We start from the raw sequence: 14,971 nt of genomic DNA, 5'->3' as shown, positions 1-14,971 counted from the left end.
GGGGCGGGGAGGGGCATGAGGCAGGCAGGCCAGGCCAGGCCCCTGGTGGCTTGTTTGGAGGGAAGAAGTGAAGTCCCGTTTCCTGGCTCCACACTTCCACGTTTAGCTTCAGCCTGCCGTGGGCCTGGGCCTGGGTCTGGTCAGAGGTGGAACCCCGTCCCTGTTTCCCCACCTCCACGCTGCACTTCAGCCCTCTGTGGGCCCTGGGCCTGGTCAGGTGGAACCCTGTCCCTGTGTCCTTGGCTACATGGTCTGAACCCTGCCGGGTCCGGCTTTATCTGGTCTCATTACTCTTCAGCCGACCCTCAAGAGAGTTTGTGGAGACTGTCCGTAGCACTGAGGATATTCCCAAAGCCACACCCCCTGATGGCCAGTTGGGTTGCCGTGTGATGATGACCTGATACGACGAGCGGCCTTCCAGGTTCCTAAGGTTCTAAGTCTCTACAGAACCCGATTGCCCCGCGGTTCGACTCTCTCAGTTCCTTGAGGATTTAAGTCTTGAGAGACTGCTTGTCTTTCGTTCCTGGGGTGACTGGTGGGTCTGGACCACCAATCTTTCAGTTAACAACGCAGCCCGTAACCCACTGTGCCACCAGGGCTCCTCGTAAGGAGGCAGTTTTTGTTGTTGTTGTTGTTGTTGTGTACTGTTGAGTTGGGACTGACTCATAGCTCACCCTCCAGTGAGCAAAAGACAAAAATTACGCAGGAAGAAATTGCCCAGGTTTCTCCCACCGAGTATCTGGTGGATTTGAACCCTGTGCCTTTGGGTTGGCAGCACAATTCCTTACCGCTCAGCCACCAGAGCTTTCTTGCACAGAGGTTAGAAGAGGCTAATCAAGGAAGGCTTCCTGGAGGCACTGCCTGAGTTTTGCACCATTTTAAAAAAGGGGGGATGCTGTAGCGTGGCAGAGAAGATGAAGGGTGGTGTCCAGGCCAGGGAGACGCCTGTTTATTGAGCTCTTGCTGTGAGTTAGGCCTTAGGACTGACAGTGAGTCCATTACAGTTATTAACCTCTGCTGAGTTGGCCCCCAGTCTACAGTAGCCCCCCTCACAGGAGAATGAAATACCCCTCAGGCCTGCGCTTCGCAGTCGCACAATGGCTCGGAGATGGCCGGGTGTGACATGAGCCCCGGCCTTTCCTTCTGGCCCACACTAGTCTGGGGGCTCTGTGGGAAGCTCTTGAACATCACAGCGGCTGACACACGGCTGTGGATGAGATGCATCGGCCAGGAGCTGACCCAGCACGACTCATAGCGACCCTGTGAACAAAAGGCCTGAAGCCCCTCTACCATTGTCGACATTTATCATAGTTCATAGAGTTTCCGGAGGCAGGTTGTTTGGGAAGAGGGTGCCCTTCCAGCTTGCCATATCAGTGGTTTCATATTCTTGCCAGTCCTGGTCAGTACCGTTTGGCAGGTGAAGATCCGGGTCCAGGAGAGGACAGGTCACCTACCCAAAGGCACACTGGTGACAACAGGGCTGGCATTCCTTCCTCCAGCCCAGAGCGTCTGGAGCAGGAGCCCTCCCCCAGGAGCGGGGTGCTCCGTATCCCACCCTCCTGCACCTCTTTCCTCAGCTCCCCTCACATCTTCCACATCAGCTCCACCCTGCGGCCGTGCCTAAATCAGCCCCTCCTGGCCCTCGTAGCCTCGGCCCCAGGCCATGTCCCTCCTTCCAGCCAGCCACCGCCATCCACCCCTTCACTCATTCTGAGCACACACCCCCTCCCCACCAGACCTGCCTTCTGAGATCCGTGGGTGCCAGAAAACATCCCTCCTTGTCCCCACTCCCCGCCTGTGACTACTTCTGTGGCCCAGGTCAGCGGTGGCTTTGCTGCAGGCAGGGGCGGTGTGGTTGCTAACTAGAAAACTTTCCTGCAGTTTTGTGATTCTGCAGGCAAACAAGAGGCAGGGCCTCCCACCTTTGGGGGGGCTTGGGGGCCCAGACTGATTTAAGGGGCTTGGTTAAACCAACTCTGTCCCATCTGCTCAGAAGCCAGCAGGCCTTTCTTGTAGAAGAGACGTTTCAAGTCCAACAGCCAGCAGTGTTGGAGCTTGAGCACGCTGAGGGTCCACACTGAGAGCTGATTGCCCTTTGGGGAGTTGAGGCAATTCCATGGCCCCTTCTAGTGCCAGTGATAGCTGGCCGGTTTTGGGGAGTTATTCCCACCACTGCTCTGTTGACCTTGGAGCTTGGTGTGTCTACCCTCCCTCACTCTGGGGAGTCGCTGGACAGAGCAGAGGGTGCTGAGGACCATGGACTTTGTGTGCAGACCGAGCACGTGGGTCTCCCTGGCTGATGCTGGAGGCCAAGGCTGCTTTTCACACTGATTCCCGAGATCCTCTGCCCCCTGGTGTGTGTAACGGGTACTGCAGGCAGGTGCGGCCTCAGCACTTGGATCAGACCAGGAAACGCCCCTGGAAAGTGTGAAAGCCAGAAAGGGTCAGAGGGTGTTATCCTCGGCAGCTCACCCTTCACTCCGTCGGCAGATGGATCATTGGTTTCGGATCTGAGTGCCGTCTAAATGGCTAAAGCTGGCCTCTCGGTGCTCTTGTCCCTGTGGTGGGGGTGGACGCCTGCAGGACAGGTGGGCTTCCCAGCCAACAGTTTATGCACATTTTGTCCCGCGATATTGGCTGCACCCTCAATGTGGCGGCACTCAACCCCTTTCCTCCTTGGGTTCCTGTTTCCATTCATCCTTTCCTGGCCTTTCTGCCTTCTGAGCTGGGTTGGTCTCGTGTGGCTAGCCGTCCTGGGGAGCACGTTCCACCCTGTGCGGTGGTCGACTGGGAGGTAACCCTAGGGGTGGGGTCTGATCCAGGCTCCAAGGGGATCAAAGGGGCTTCAGGGGTCCCACCAAGTCTCTATCAGACCTGTCAGTCAGGTCTGGTCTTAGGATTTTGGCTTTTATTCTGCTTTTATTTTCTCTGTTAGTCCAGAATCTTCTCTTGTGTTTCTGATCGGAGGTTGATCAGATGGTAACTGGGCTCCTCCTACTTCTTCAGGTCTTGGGGAGTGGGCCCTGGTTCTCTTTACGGAGCCCCTCCTGACTGGGAGTCCTTTGTCCTGAGGCCTAGGCTTCTCACGTCCTTGTGTCTCCTTGAGGAGCAGGGAGTGGGGAGGGGGGCACCCTTAGCTCCAGGAATGAGCCAAGGACTCGGGAAGGAGGGCCGCCTGTCACTCCTGATGGACACTAAGTGCCTCGGACTCATTTGAGGGCCACCTTTGCCTTCCCTGCTGACCGCCCTGCACCAGCCTCTCCAGGGGCTAGCAGGAGGGCATGTGCCGCCAGAACCTTCCCAATCTAGACATTTATAAGCTCACTGCTGGATCTGATATTTATGCACAACACACTGATTTCCCAGAGCCCAGAATTGGCGGGGGAGGAGTGGTCTGTAGAACAACGTTCTGTCTTTGAGGTTTGGGATCCCCAGTGTCCTGGATAACTGTCTCCCTATTTAGAATAGCAGGACCCATGGGGCCTATGGCAGGGGTGAGAGTAGGCAGGGGCAGCAGATGAGGGGGAAGCCCCTGGACCATCTCAGAGGAACGAGGGACCTTCGATCAGATCCTTTCAGAGGTGTGACAGGACTGTTCATGGCTGTGCTATCTATGGGCAGTGCCGTCCAGGGACTGGGCCATCCCGGAGTTGAGCCATCCAGGGGCTGAGCTATCCCAGGGGCTGTGCCGTCCAGGGGTGATGCCATCCAGGAGCTGTGCCGTCCAGGGCCTGAGCCAATCCGGGGTTGAGCCATGCAGGGTCTGTGCTGTCCAGGGGCTGAGCCATCCAAGGACTGTGCCATCCAGGGGCTGTGAAGGGCTGTGCTGTCCAAGGGCTGTGCTGCACAAACCTGTATCTCCTTGCCTCTCCCTTTGGACTCCCAGGCTGGTGCTCATCCTGGATTCAGTCTGCCGAAAGCCAAGGAGCACAGCCATCAGCACCCCAGCAGCAGGAGACACCTCCTGGAATGTCGTGCAGGCCGACTAGTCACAGCTGTGGCTGAGCCCACCTCCTCTTCTCCCCCAGGTCCTGTGATGGGCCCTGGAACAGACCTCCCTGTTCAGCTGCACCTGAGCCAGACCTCTGATCCCTCTCTCCCATTGCAGGCACCGCCTAGAGGAGGGCCAGGCCACGAGCTGGTCCCGCCGGCTCAAGGTGTTCCTGTGCTGCACGCGGACCAAGGACTCCCAGTCAGTAAGTGCTGGGCAGGGCTCCTGCCAGGGGACAGCCTGGGGCAGGGGGACCATCCACGGCCAGGGGACAGCCTGGGGCAGGGGGACCATCCACGGCCAGGGGACAGCCTGGGGCAGGGGGACCATCCACGGCCAGGGGACAGCCTCGTGCAGGGGGATCACCCACGGCCAGTGGTCAGCCTGGGGCAGGCTGACAGATCCGCTCACTTCAGGACTGGTTCTAGGATGACCAACACCCCCTTCAGCCTGTGAGATAGCCAACCCCTTGCTTTTACCAGGGGGACAGCTGTGGCCTGTGACTCTTATACACCTCTCTGAGAGCAGGGAAGCTCAGACATCAGGCGACCTAAGACACAGTTGTTAAGTATTATCAACTTGGAACCAACCTACAGCTGACCCTCCAGCAGGTTTTCAGAGGCCGTAAATCACACAGGAGGAGACTGCCCTTCTTTCTTCCATAGAGCAGCTGGTGGGTTCGAACCACGTTCCTGTTGGATTGGCAGTGCAGCGTCTTAGCACTAGACACCCTGAACTCAAACCAAACCCATTACCCTCGAGTTGGGTCTCCAGGGGGAGAGTGCCTTTCTTTCTCCTGATTCAAACTGGTAAACGGGTGGACTCGAACTGCTGGCCTTTCCATTAGCAGCCCCTTGTTAGCACTGCGTCACCAAGGCTCAGAGAGCAGAATAATCTGGAAGGGGAGCTGCAAGGGACTTCTGGAACTTTGTGTGTGAAGCTCTTAGCACAGCCATCAGTGACCGGTGGGACCAGCAGGCCTGTGACCGAGCTGTAGAGAGGTCACTAGGAGTGGGAGCATGGGCAGGGGGGCCTCAGGGTCCTCCAGCCCCACCGTTATCTTACAGATCAGGCCAGGGCATTGTGCCTTCTCACGGCCCTCAGCTAGTTAGGGGTACAGTCTATAAGGCAGGAGGCTGCCTCTCAAAACTGGGCCATAGAGCGCCCCCCAGTGATAGCCACAGGAAGGCCTTGAGGGGCTCTCCCACAGAGCCCCTGGGGAACCATAGAGTAAGTAGCAAGTGAAAGCCCCTTCCTGGGCCCCCAGGGGTCAGAAGTACCCGCTGGGTCTCTCTGGGGGCCTGTGGGGTCACAGCCCAGGCCTGGGCCCGGCCAGCCATGCCAAGGTGGAGGCTGGGCTGGACAGGCGCAGGGCTGGGGGCTGTGTCAGGGCCCAGGGAAAAGGCAGAACCCCCTGGGGCAGCCACAGAGTGGTTCTGAAACAATCCAGCACAGAGGCCAGACGCTGATGGGCCAGGGGTCAGGCCCAGTCAAAGCCGGCTTCAGTCAGCCGTGCTTGCTTCTTAAAGATCTGAGCCTGAATTTCAGGATTGGTGTGTTTGCAGAATCTTCTGTCTCTCTGGACATGGGGCTCTCGCTCTCGCTGTGCCAGGTGGTGGAGCAGAGTGGCCGAAGGCCAGGCTAACCCCACACAGCATTACCTTTACGGACCTTGGATTGTTTTCTTGTGTTTCGGGGGTGGGGGTGCTGAAGCCCAGCTTGATGGGAGGTACCGTGTCTATGAACAGGTTCTGTCCCAGGCTCCACGCATGGACTGTCCTCAAGGCTCCACGCATGCGCTGTCCCCAAGGACTGAGACTTGGGAGAAGCCAGGAGGCCAGTGGCCCTGAGGTCACACCCTTCTTACACCCAGCACGTCTTGGAGGGCTCTGTGTTGGCCGCCTGTGAGCGGCTGTGGGAGGTCTGGGAGTCTCGAGAGCCACCGTCTGTTGCCAGAACTGGGGATGGTGACCCGTCCAAGGTCACAGCTGGAAGGAGACACTCGGGATGGTCAGGAGCTTCTGGAAGCTCCGTGACAGCGTCTCCTTCAGAGCAGTGGTCAGGGAGAGGGGCAGGTAGGGACTTCCCAGGCCTGGGCCGAGAGGACAGCACGTGGCCCATCTTGGTATCTCACGTGCTAGACGGTGAATGCCGTGAGGACTCTAGAGAGGACCCTCCCTGCAGGCCGAGAGTTGGAGTGGGGAGCAGGGTTGTCCCTTGGGTCCGGTGAGCCTGGTCTGGAGCCTGGGACAGGCCACGCAGGGCTGAGAGGTGCCAGGTGAGCTCGCACAGGGGGCCGGGCAGAGGTAGGCACCCACGGCTTCAGTGCCAGCCCCGGGGGATTTAACGCCTGGTCTCCCCTCCTCTCTCCTGCTCCCCTGCCGCCTGCCCCCATCGCCCACCTCCCTGGACCTGCCAGGACGCCTACTCGGAAATCGCCTACCTCTTTGCTGAGTTCTTCCGCGACTTGGACATTGTGCCGTCTGACATCATCGCCGGCCTGGTGCTGCTCCGGCAGAGGCAGCGGGCCAAGCGCAACGCCGTGCTGGACGAGGTGAGCACCCAGGGCCTTCCTGGGGCCTCATAGCCTGTGGGAACCCAGGGACCACCTTCCCCAGCCGTCCCACCACGTGGCCAGGCCCCATGTGACCACCCCCGGGGCCCTGGAGCTGCTGGGTGGTGCTAACCTGAGACCAGAGCCCGTTTCCTCCCCACACCGCAGTCCCTCAACCCCAGCTAGGGGGGCGCAGTATCCAGTGCACATTACATCTCCCCTGGCCTGAACTGAGGCACAGCCTGTCCTGGGGGTTTGATGCTCAGGCAGCAGGGAAGCAATTAGAAATGAGACCTTTAGTGTTTGGGGAGACTGAGGTGGGGGTGACTAAAAGCAGCACCCTCTCTGGGTGACTCAGGCCTCTGGGCAGCTCTCGAGCCCTGATCGCGCCTCCCTGGCCGGTGGTGGCGCCAGGGAAGCCGGGGCTCATCCTCACACACCCGCTTCCCAGGCAAACAATGACATCTTGGCCTTTCTGTCTGGGATGCCGGTGACCAGGAACACCAAGTACCTCGACCTCAAAAACTCGGTGAGTCACAGACCCCAGCGGGGCCTCGGCCACATCGCCCTCCCCCCAGCACACCCTGGTCTTTGTCTGTCTGCAGAATCGCATGAGCAGACCACCTACCAGCTGCCCCCACCCTGGGCTCCAGCCCCACTTATCCTTGCCGTGTCTCCTCGGCTCTCTAGAGTCCCTCTCCAGTCACCCCCTGCCCACGGTGTCTCCACATCCCGTGAACCCCCCTCCCCAGCTGGTCTAGCTGGCCTGTTTGGTCCTGGCTTTCTGAGACACGGTAACTGCTGCAGTGGGCTCACATGCGTCAGGAAGTGTGAAGATGGCACAGGATAGAACAGGGTTCAGATCTTTTGTTCCTAGCATCTCTGTGAGTCGTACTCGACTCGATGACACCTAACAACCACCAACCACCACCTGAGGCTGTGTGGCTGTGCACAGGACAAATCTCTTGGCTCCCCAGCCTTTTTAGAGTTCCAGTGCCTTTAGGAGGCAGGGGCAGGGGAACCCCACTTCCAGCCCTGTGCACCCAGAAAACAAACCCATGTGTATCAGCCCTGCCGCCTAGAGTCACAACCTAGAGAGGGCCTTCATCCCTCCAAGCCTGTCCCCTCATCTGTAAAACTACCCTGGCCCTTCTAAGGGAGCTCTGGTGGCCTAGTGGCAAGAAGCTGCAAGAAGCTGCACTGCAATCCCAGAGGCCTATGGTTCAAATCCACCAGATGCTCTGCTGGAGAAGGAGGGGCGATCTCCTCCTGTACCTGTCAGATTTGATTTGATGGAACACACACACACAAAATAATAATAATAATAATGTAAAAAAAGAAAATTTTTTAAAATTAGGAAAGAAACCCTAACCTGGCCCTTCTGCACAGAATGGGGGTGGGCTGGACAAGCCGTCCTGCGCCCAGCTCCCAGCACAGTGCCCGGAAGGACATGGCCAGGGCCAGCCAGAAGCTGCTCGAAGGGATTGTCTGCGCACCCGGCTCTGTTAGAGGAGCCTAACCCTCCTGCATTTGCACCCCATCTGAGGAACAGCCATCCCCACAGCCCAAGCCCCAAGCCAGCCCGTTTCCTGCCCCAGGTCTTCCTAACCACCACTCTCCCTGGCGCCCAGACCAAGGCAGCAGGTGCCAGGGCCCCGGCTCGTGTTTGCCCCCTGGCAGACGCCGCCTGCCCCGCCTGAGCCGCCCCTGCAAGAGGAGGGTAATTACCTTCTCCAGCTCGTTCCTCAAGAGCAGAGACAGCGGCTGGGGCGCTGCCACCCCTCTGGGCCCTGATTAAGACACCTATTTCACTTCACGCGCTGACTAATCACCCTCGTTAACTTTTACAAGGTGGTTAATTCCGCCTCATTGCAGGGAACCTCGGGTGCCCAGGGGCCCTTGGATGAGAAACCTCTTCACTTAGGCTGGTCACCTGTATGTCCTCGCTCCCGCCCATCATACAAGAGGACGACTTGTGTGTCCACACCGGCCACTCGGCCGCAGACACTTTTGGTCTCAATCTGGCGCCTTTCTCTGGAGAGACTGGATCTCCCCGAAGGTGGCCCACCCTGCCAGCTGCCCGGGAGTCTGGTGATTCCATGACACCCCTGACTGGAAGGTCCTGTGTCTGCAGCCAGAGACTGGGATGAGGGGCAGCTTGTCCTGGGTCCCCAGGCCTGCCCGGCTTGGACACCAGGCTGCACCCGGGCCTCTGGAGCTCAGCCGCTCCCTGCAGCAGACGCCCCTCTGGGCCCGCTGGGGAGGGGGTGAAGCTGCCTGGAGCCCCTCCACAGCCTCTTTCTCTTCCCAGGAAAAGCAGGCAAAGAAATCGATCTAGCCTTGGAGTGTTTTTCTGTCCCCAAATCATTAATTCTGAGAGTGGAGCAACAGGACAGGCCCCAGGAGGATCATCGCCCTGGTTGCATGGAGATAATTAGGGAAATGCAATTATCGTCTGGAGGAGCCAGGACGCCTCCCGGGCCGGGGCCCCACCACACGGCAGCCCCTCCCCACTGGACGCATGGGGCTTCGCGAGGTTGGGGGGGTGCCTCATCCTTCTGGGTTGCGAGGTTGCGGGTGGCGAGGGCAGTGGGTGAAGGACGCCTCTGCCTCGTGTCTTCCAGCAAGAGATGATCCGGTACAAAGAGGTCTGCTACTACATGCTCTTCGCCCTGGCGGCCTACGGCTGGCCCATGTACCTGATGCGGAAGCCGGCCTGCGGCCTCTGCCAGCTGGCTCGCTCCTGCTCGTAAGTACCCCTGCCCACCGCTGCGTGAGCCTGGGGCTGCGTGGGCCTGGGGCTGCGTGGGCCTGGGGCTGCGTGGGCCTGGGGCTGCGTGGGCCTGGGGCTGCGTGGGCCTGGGGCTGCGTGGGCCCGGAGCCGTGGAGGGGGAGCACCGCCGAGCCACCTGGTTGGGGGTCTCAGTTTACACTTTGTCGCTTGCAGCCTTGAGCAAATTGGGCCTCAGTTTCTTTCTTTTTTTTTTTTCTGGCCCAAATATATATATTTTCCCCGTCTAGTCAATTTAATAAATACATAGCGACAACTTTAAAGCTTTTCAATAAATTTTTACAATTAAAGCTTTTCAATAAATTTTATAAAATTAAAAAAATTTAAAAGTAAAAAAAAAAATAAATACATAGCAAGCTATAGAACATTCTCTTACCCCACAAGAGTCCCCCATATTACTTCCCAGGCAATATCTGACCCCCCAGGAGCAACCACTCCTCTGATTTCTACAACCATAGGTTAGTTTTTCCTATTCTAGAATTTCTTACAAATGAATCCAATAGTAAGCACATTTTTATGTCTAGTTATACTCACTCGTCATAATGTATTTTTAGATTTGTCCATAGTTTTGCATATTTTAGTAGCCCAGTTTTTATTTGCTTCATTGTACAATTATACCAGAGTGTGTTTCTTCATCTTCCTGCTAATGGAAACCTGGGATGGTTCTAAGTTGTTGGGGTTTGAGGCTTTTTTTTCCTTTATCTGTAAAATGGGAAGTCTCTGGGAGGACTGAATGAGATTCTGCACAGTGTCTGTCCCTGCGGCGTCTTCCCCATTCTTTGCTCCCACCGCCCGTCTGTCCCCACCTCCTCCTCTCCAGGCTGCCCCAGGCTCTGCCTGTCTGAGCAGGCGGGAAGAAGTCAGCCCAGCCCCCTTGGAGGGGCACCAAGGAGACCCTTAATCCGAGGCTCCACCATTGGCAGTAAAGGTCGAGGAAAGGCCCCAGGCAGGGACCCAGCCATCCTAAACGGGCCAGATGGGGCACCCTGCTCCACTGAAGGCCCCTCCTGTCCTCAGTGGCCGCCCGCTACCCACGCAGGCAGAAGGAGGACAGCTCCCTGGGCTCGTGTCCTCTGGCAAAGCTGACACGTTGGGCAGGAGCCAGGGTCCTCGCAACCCTGTCCCCGGAGCCCAGCAGCCACCCCTCCCCCAGTCCCTCCTCCCTGCCACCTCCCATCTGGGTCAGGGCACGGAACCGGTTCACCCCAGCCCCCTTCCCGCTGAGAGTACGCACATCCAACCCAGAGCCTGCAGAGGTGGGGGACCTGCGAGACCCCCGGGTGAACCGGCCATAGACACCACGGAAGAATTGCCTGAGGGTCTTGTGAAACTGCAGGTTCTGTTCTGGGCGGTAATGGACCTTCTCAGCAGAGGGTCGAGCAGGAATGAACTGGCTTGAAGCACTGGCTTGGTCATACTGGGCAGTGTTGGGACGTTGTCCCACCGTCCCCCCCCCATGGACGAGCAGAGAGGAACACGGCACCACACCCTCCCGTCACCACCAGTCCTCACACAGATGACATACTTCAGACCCCTCTGGGCTAAGAAGCTTTTCCAAGTGTCCAGGGCCCTGCCTTGCCCTGCCCTGCCCCGCCCCACTCCCGACAGCCCCGGGGCTTCCTCATTGTGCGAGGCTGGGCTTTCTAGGGCTCCCTGCACGCTGGAGGGGTGCTGTGTTTAGACTTTGCTGTGTTGGACTTTGATGTAGTGGTGAGAGAGGACAGACCTGAGACTCATCAAGGGCCCAGTGGTCCTCATGGGAGACCTGGGAGACCTCCCGTGTCGCGGAGAGGAGGCAGGCAGGAGGATCACCACCAGGCTGTCCGGGCCTGCTCACTGGGGTCAGAGGGCCTGGCACCCATCCAGCAGCCGCCCACACAGTGCGGCGCAGGATCCCAGGTGCTGGCTGCCGCCTGGCTTCGTTCTAGGGTCTTCACCTGTTCAGCTTTCCCCTGGGCACAGGAGGCCCTGCCACAGGCCAGATGGGCACCAGGCTCCCCATCATCCCATCCCTTCTGGCAGCCTCCTCATGGGGAACCGTTGCCCCCAGAAATGTCAGTGACCCGTTCAGCTCCCTGACCCCTAGGCAGCCCTGTCACCAGAGGGAGGGACAGCAGGGTCTCTGTACCCCACCTTTCTGCATCTGGTGTCCGATGTTGCCGTCCACCCTTGTCAGTGCCCACTCTTACAGGAGTAGGAACTTGGTGCCTCTCGGCCTGCAGAATCAGCACGGCCACCCAGATCCACGGCCATCGAGTCGATTGTGCCTTAGCAGAGAGCAGAGAAGACCTGGCCAGTCTCTCGAGGCTCATCTTAAGGAGGCTCCCTATCTTGCTCCCAGGCCGTGGAGGGTGGACTCAAACCGCTGACCTTGTTTTTTAAACAGTAGAATACCAAAGTCTCTATAAATTGTCATTAAAATTAATAATAATAATAATAGTAAAAGAATGCCTTAACCACAGCAACTCCAGAGCTACTTGTGACACAGCAGGATTCAAACCCAGATCCCTTGTCTCCTGACTGTGCTGTCCCTGCCTCGTCCTCAGGGCCAACAGAGGCAGCTGTCTGAGGACTTCTCAGTCCCCTGACTTGACCATGGGAGCGGCCATCGAGACCTGGTGCTCCTGACTGTCCCCTCACCCCAGGCCCAGTGGCCCCTGAACTTGACTCAATCCTGAACTTTCTCCACTCTTGGAAAGTGTGTGACAGGCTAGCAGGTGCTTCCCTGAGTGAGGGTCCATCTCTCAGCATCCCTGAAACCCAAGATCCTAATGAACCGCCGCTGTCCCCAGAGCCGACCAGCGGGGTCACCTGTGCTCAGGCCGGTGCTGCCACCATGTGCTGGGCGCTGCCTCCCTCTGGTGGCCAGAGGAGCAGCTGCACCCCCTCACTGGTTCCTAGTCAGAAAGAAACAAACACTCCCTCCACTTGGATCCTCCCGGGTGTCTGGTGACTCATAGCAATGCTGGTGGACAGAGTGGAGCTGCCCTGTAAGGTCTCCAAGGTTTTCTGTAAACATTTACACAAGCAGACTTCCTCATCTCGTTCCTGCGGAGTGGCTGGTGGGCTTGAACCGCCAGTCCTTTGGTTAGCAGCCAAATGTTTTAACTGCCATTCTGAGTTGCAGTGGACTCATTGGCAGTGGGTTCAGTTTTGGGGGTTTTTTTGGGGGGGTGTTGTCTGGGGTAACGTTTTCAGTGCCGCAGAGACAGCTGTGGACAAGACAGAGGGGGTCCCTGCCCTTGAGCTGTCCTCTCAGCCCCTCAGAGCAGGACGTGCCTGGTGGTCTGGACCAGGAGGAGGAGGCAGAGGTCAGGGACACAGCAGGGCAGCTGGTGCTGAGCTGACAGCAGAGCCCATGTGCTGACCAGGTGGACGTGCGTGTGAGGATCAGGGGCGGGCGGGGGGGGCATGGCTCCAGGTGTCCGCTGAGCCGCTGACGGGTGTGTGTGGGGAGCCAGGGGCTGGGGGAGCAGGCCAGGGCGGCAGTTACACCCGGTGCTGTCCCGGACAGGCCGTGGTCCTGGTGAACGTAAGTGTTGGGTGTAAATGTCTGGATAGCCCTCAAGCTGCCAAAAGAACAAACAGGTGTGTCTGGGGGAGAGTGCAACCAGAGTGCTCCTTGGCAGCAAAGATGGCGACACTGCGTCTCTCATCCTTTGGACGTGTTGCTAGGAAAGGCTGTTCCTTGGAAAAGAAAAAGCCTGGAAAGCGGAGGGTCAGTGAAAGTGAGGAAGCCCCCCAGGGAGGTGGACTGGCCTGGTGACGGCAGCGACGGGCTCACGTGGGCGAGGTGATGCGGTGGCACAGGCCAGGGTTCAGATCTTTTGTTCACAAGGTCAACTCAGCAGCGGCCAGCCGCAACATGAGTGTCTGGAGGTCAGGGTCAAGTCCACAGCAGCTCCGTTAGCACGCGTTCCTCCTGGCTGCCGTCCAGGCGTGGGTTAGAGGACCCATGTGCATCGTCCTAGCCCTGGGCTCCATGGGGTCGCCAGTAGTGGAGCTTTCGCAAGTGGATTGCCAAGACTTTCTTCCAAGAGGTCTCTGGGTGAACTCAGACCACTTCTCAAACAAGAAGGGTCTTTTGCCTGAAAGAAAGGCTCTCTTCTCGGTGGAGGGAGGGGCCCGCTGAGCGGTCAGGAGGGGACACAAGTTGGACCGGGCAGTGGATTGGCTGGAAAGGAATCACCAGGGTGATTTTGGAGGAATAGAGCGCGGTGCCGTCTCCCACCCAGGTGCTGCCTGTGCCCAGCCCGGCCGAGGTTTGCCCCGGGAGTCACCATCGAGGAAGACAATTGCTGTGGGTGCAACGCCATCGCCATCCGGCGCCACTTCCTGGACGAGAACATGACAGCCGTGGACATCGTCTACACCTCGTGCCACGATGCGGTGAGCAGTGGGCAGCGTTGCCCTGCAGGCCCTCGGAGGGGACAGGCGCCCTGGGCTGAGGTGGGGGCAGTTCCCCCATCTGGTCCCACCCTGCTGGCTGCAGGAAGCAGGCAGAGCTGGGCCTGGTGAAGGGATGACAAGGGCAGGGATGGTGAGGCTGCCCTGAGGCTGGGGACAGCAGTCCATCAGGGCCCTACAGGCCAGTGTCACTGAGGGTCGGACAGGGCTAGGAGGCGGAGGAGAGAGGCTGCTCTGGGAGGGCCTAGAATGTCATGTGCTAGGACCAGAAGGCTTCCACACTGTTGTCAGCCTTGTGGACATTGGGGAGGGGGGTCTGGGCCTGGGAGACATCCTGGCCAGAAAAGGGACCCGCATGGACCCTTCCAGGGGCCACTCAGGCTCATAGGTCCTCCCTTCTAGGTCTACGAAACCCCTTTCTATGTGGCCGTGGACCACGACAAGAAGAAGGTGGTGATCAGCATCCGGGGTACCTTGTCCCCCAAGGTATGCTGCCCCTGGCTCCCCCAGCCCCATCTAGGGTCACCCTCATGGTTCCCTCAGCCTTCCCTCCACTGTCCCTTTTCACTCTCTCAGGACGCCCTCACTGACCTGACTGGTGACGCTGAGCGGCTCCCGGTGGAGGGCCACCGTGGGACCTGGCTGGGACACAAGGTAGCCCCTCCCCTCCTACCCCATCAGCAAACAGAGCCTAGAGCTGAGATTCCCTCCACCTGCTGGCTCGCCTGGGCCTGGTCCCAGAGCCATGGACAGGCCCAAAGAGGCAGCTTAGAAGATCAGACAGAACCCCCCACCCCCAGTCTGTCTTCTTATCTGTAAAGTGGAAATGATGTGATTAACTTGCACACCAGCCCCAGGATGCGAGGGTCACTGGGGACAAACGGGCTGTGGTTGTGAGCTGTGGATCTGTGGTTCTGCAGTGCACCCCTCACGCTGAGCGTCTTCTCCCCTCCGCCAGGGCATGGTGCTGTCGGCTGAGTACATCAAGAAGAAGCTGGAGCAGGAGATGGTCCTGTCCCAGGCCTTCGGACGGGACCTGGTGAGGCTCTCTCCACGCTGCACCCCTGCTCTCCTTCCCCCTGGGCAGCAGGGGCAGTAGGGTAGACAGAGCTGGCCCCAGACAGGTCCTTTGCTCTCTGACTCAGCTTCTCCTGGGGTGTTCAACTCGTGCCCCAGCCCCTCATGCACCTGCCAGTGCCCCAGCCCCTCGTGCCCCAGCCCCTCGTGC

The 14,971-nt window shown here is 58.7% G+C and overlaps 1 protein-coding gene across 1 annotated transcript in view; it reads left to right on the top strand.

Moving 5' to 3' along the window:
• DAGLA (diacylglycerol lipase, alpha) overlaps window positions 1–14,971 on the top strand; it is a 28,474-nt gene that overhangs the window by 5,611 nt on the left and 7,892 nt on the right. Inside the window, exons 5-12 of the mRNA XM_006899835.1 lie at window positions 4,109–4,196; window positions 6,411–6,545; window positions 6,997–7,074; window positions 9,170–9,294; window positions 13,572–13,725; window positions 14,146–14,229; window positions 14,320–14,397; window positions 14,702–14,782. Of these exons, the coding sequence (XP_006899897.1) occupies window positions 4,109–4,196; window positions 6,411–6,545; window positions 6,997–7,074; window positions 9,170–9,294; window positions 13,572–13,725; window positions 14,146–14,229; window positions 14,320–14,397; window positions 14,702–14,782 (823 nt within the window). The remainder of the gene's footprint in view (window positions 1–4,108; window positions 4,197–6,410; window positions 6,546–6,996; window positions 7,075–9,169; window positions 9,295–13,571; window positions 13,726–14,145; window positions 14,230–14,319; window positions 14,398–14,701; window positions 14,783–14,971) is intronic.

Source organism: Elephantulus edwardii, unplaced genomic scaffold (assembly GCF_000299155.1).
Source record: "Elephantulus edwardii isolate Elephantulus edwardi_28Jun2011 unplaced genomic scaffold, EleEdw1.0 scaffold00268, whole genome shotgun sequence".
In the NCBI taxonomy this organism is placed as follows: Eukaryota; Metazoa; Chordata; class Mammalia; order Macroscelidea; family Macroscelididae; genus Elephantulus; species Elephantulus edwardii.
The sequence above is the reverse complement of the archived record's forward strand: the minus strand, read 5'-3'. Positions and strand labels throughout refer to the sequence as shown.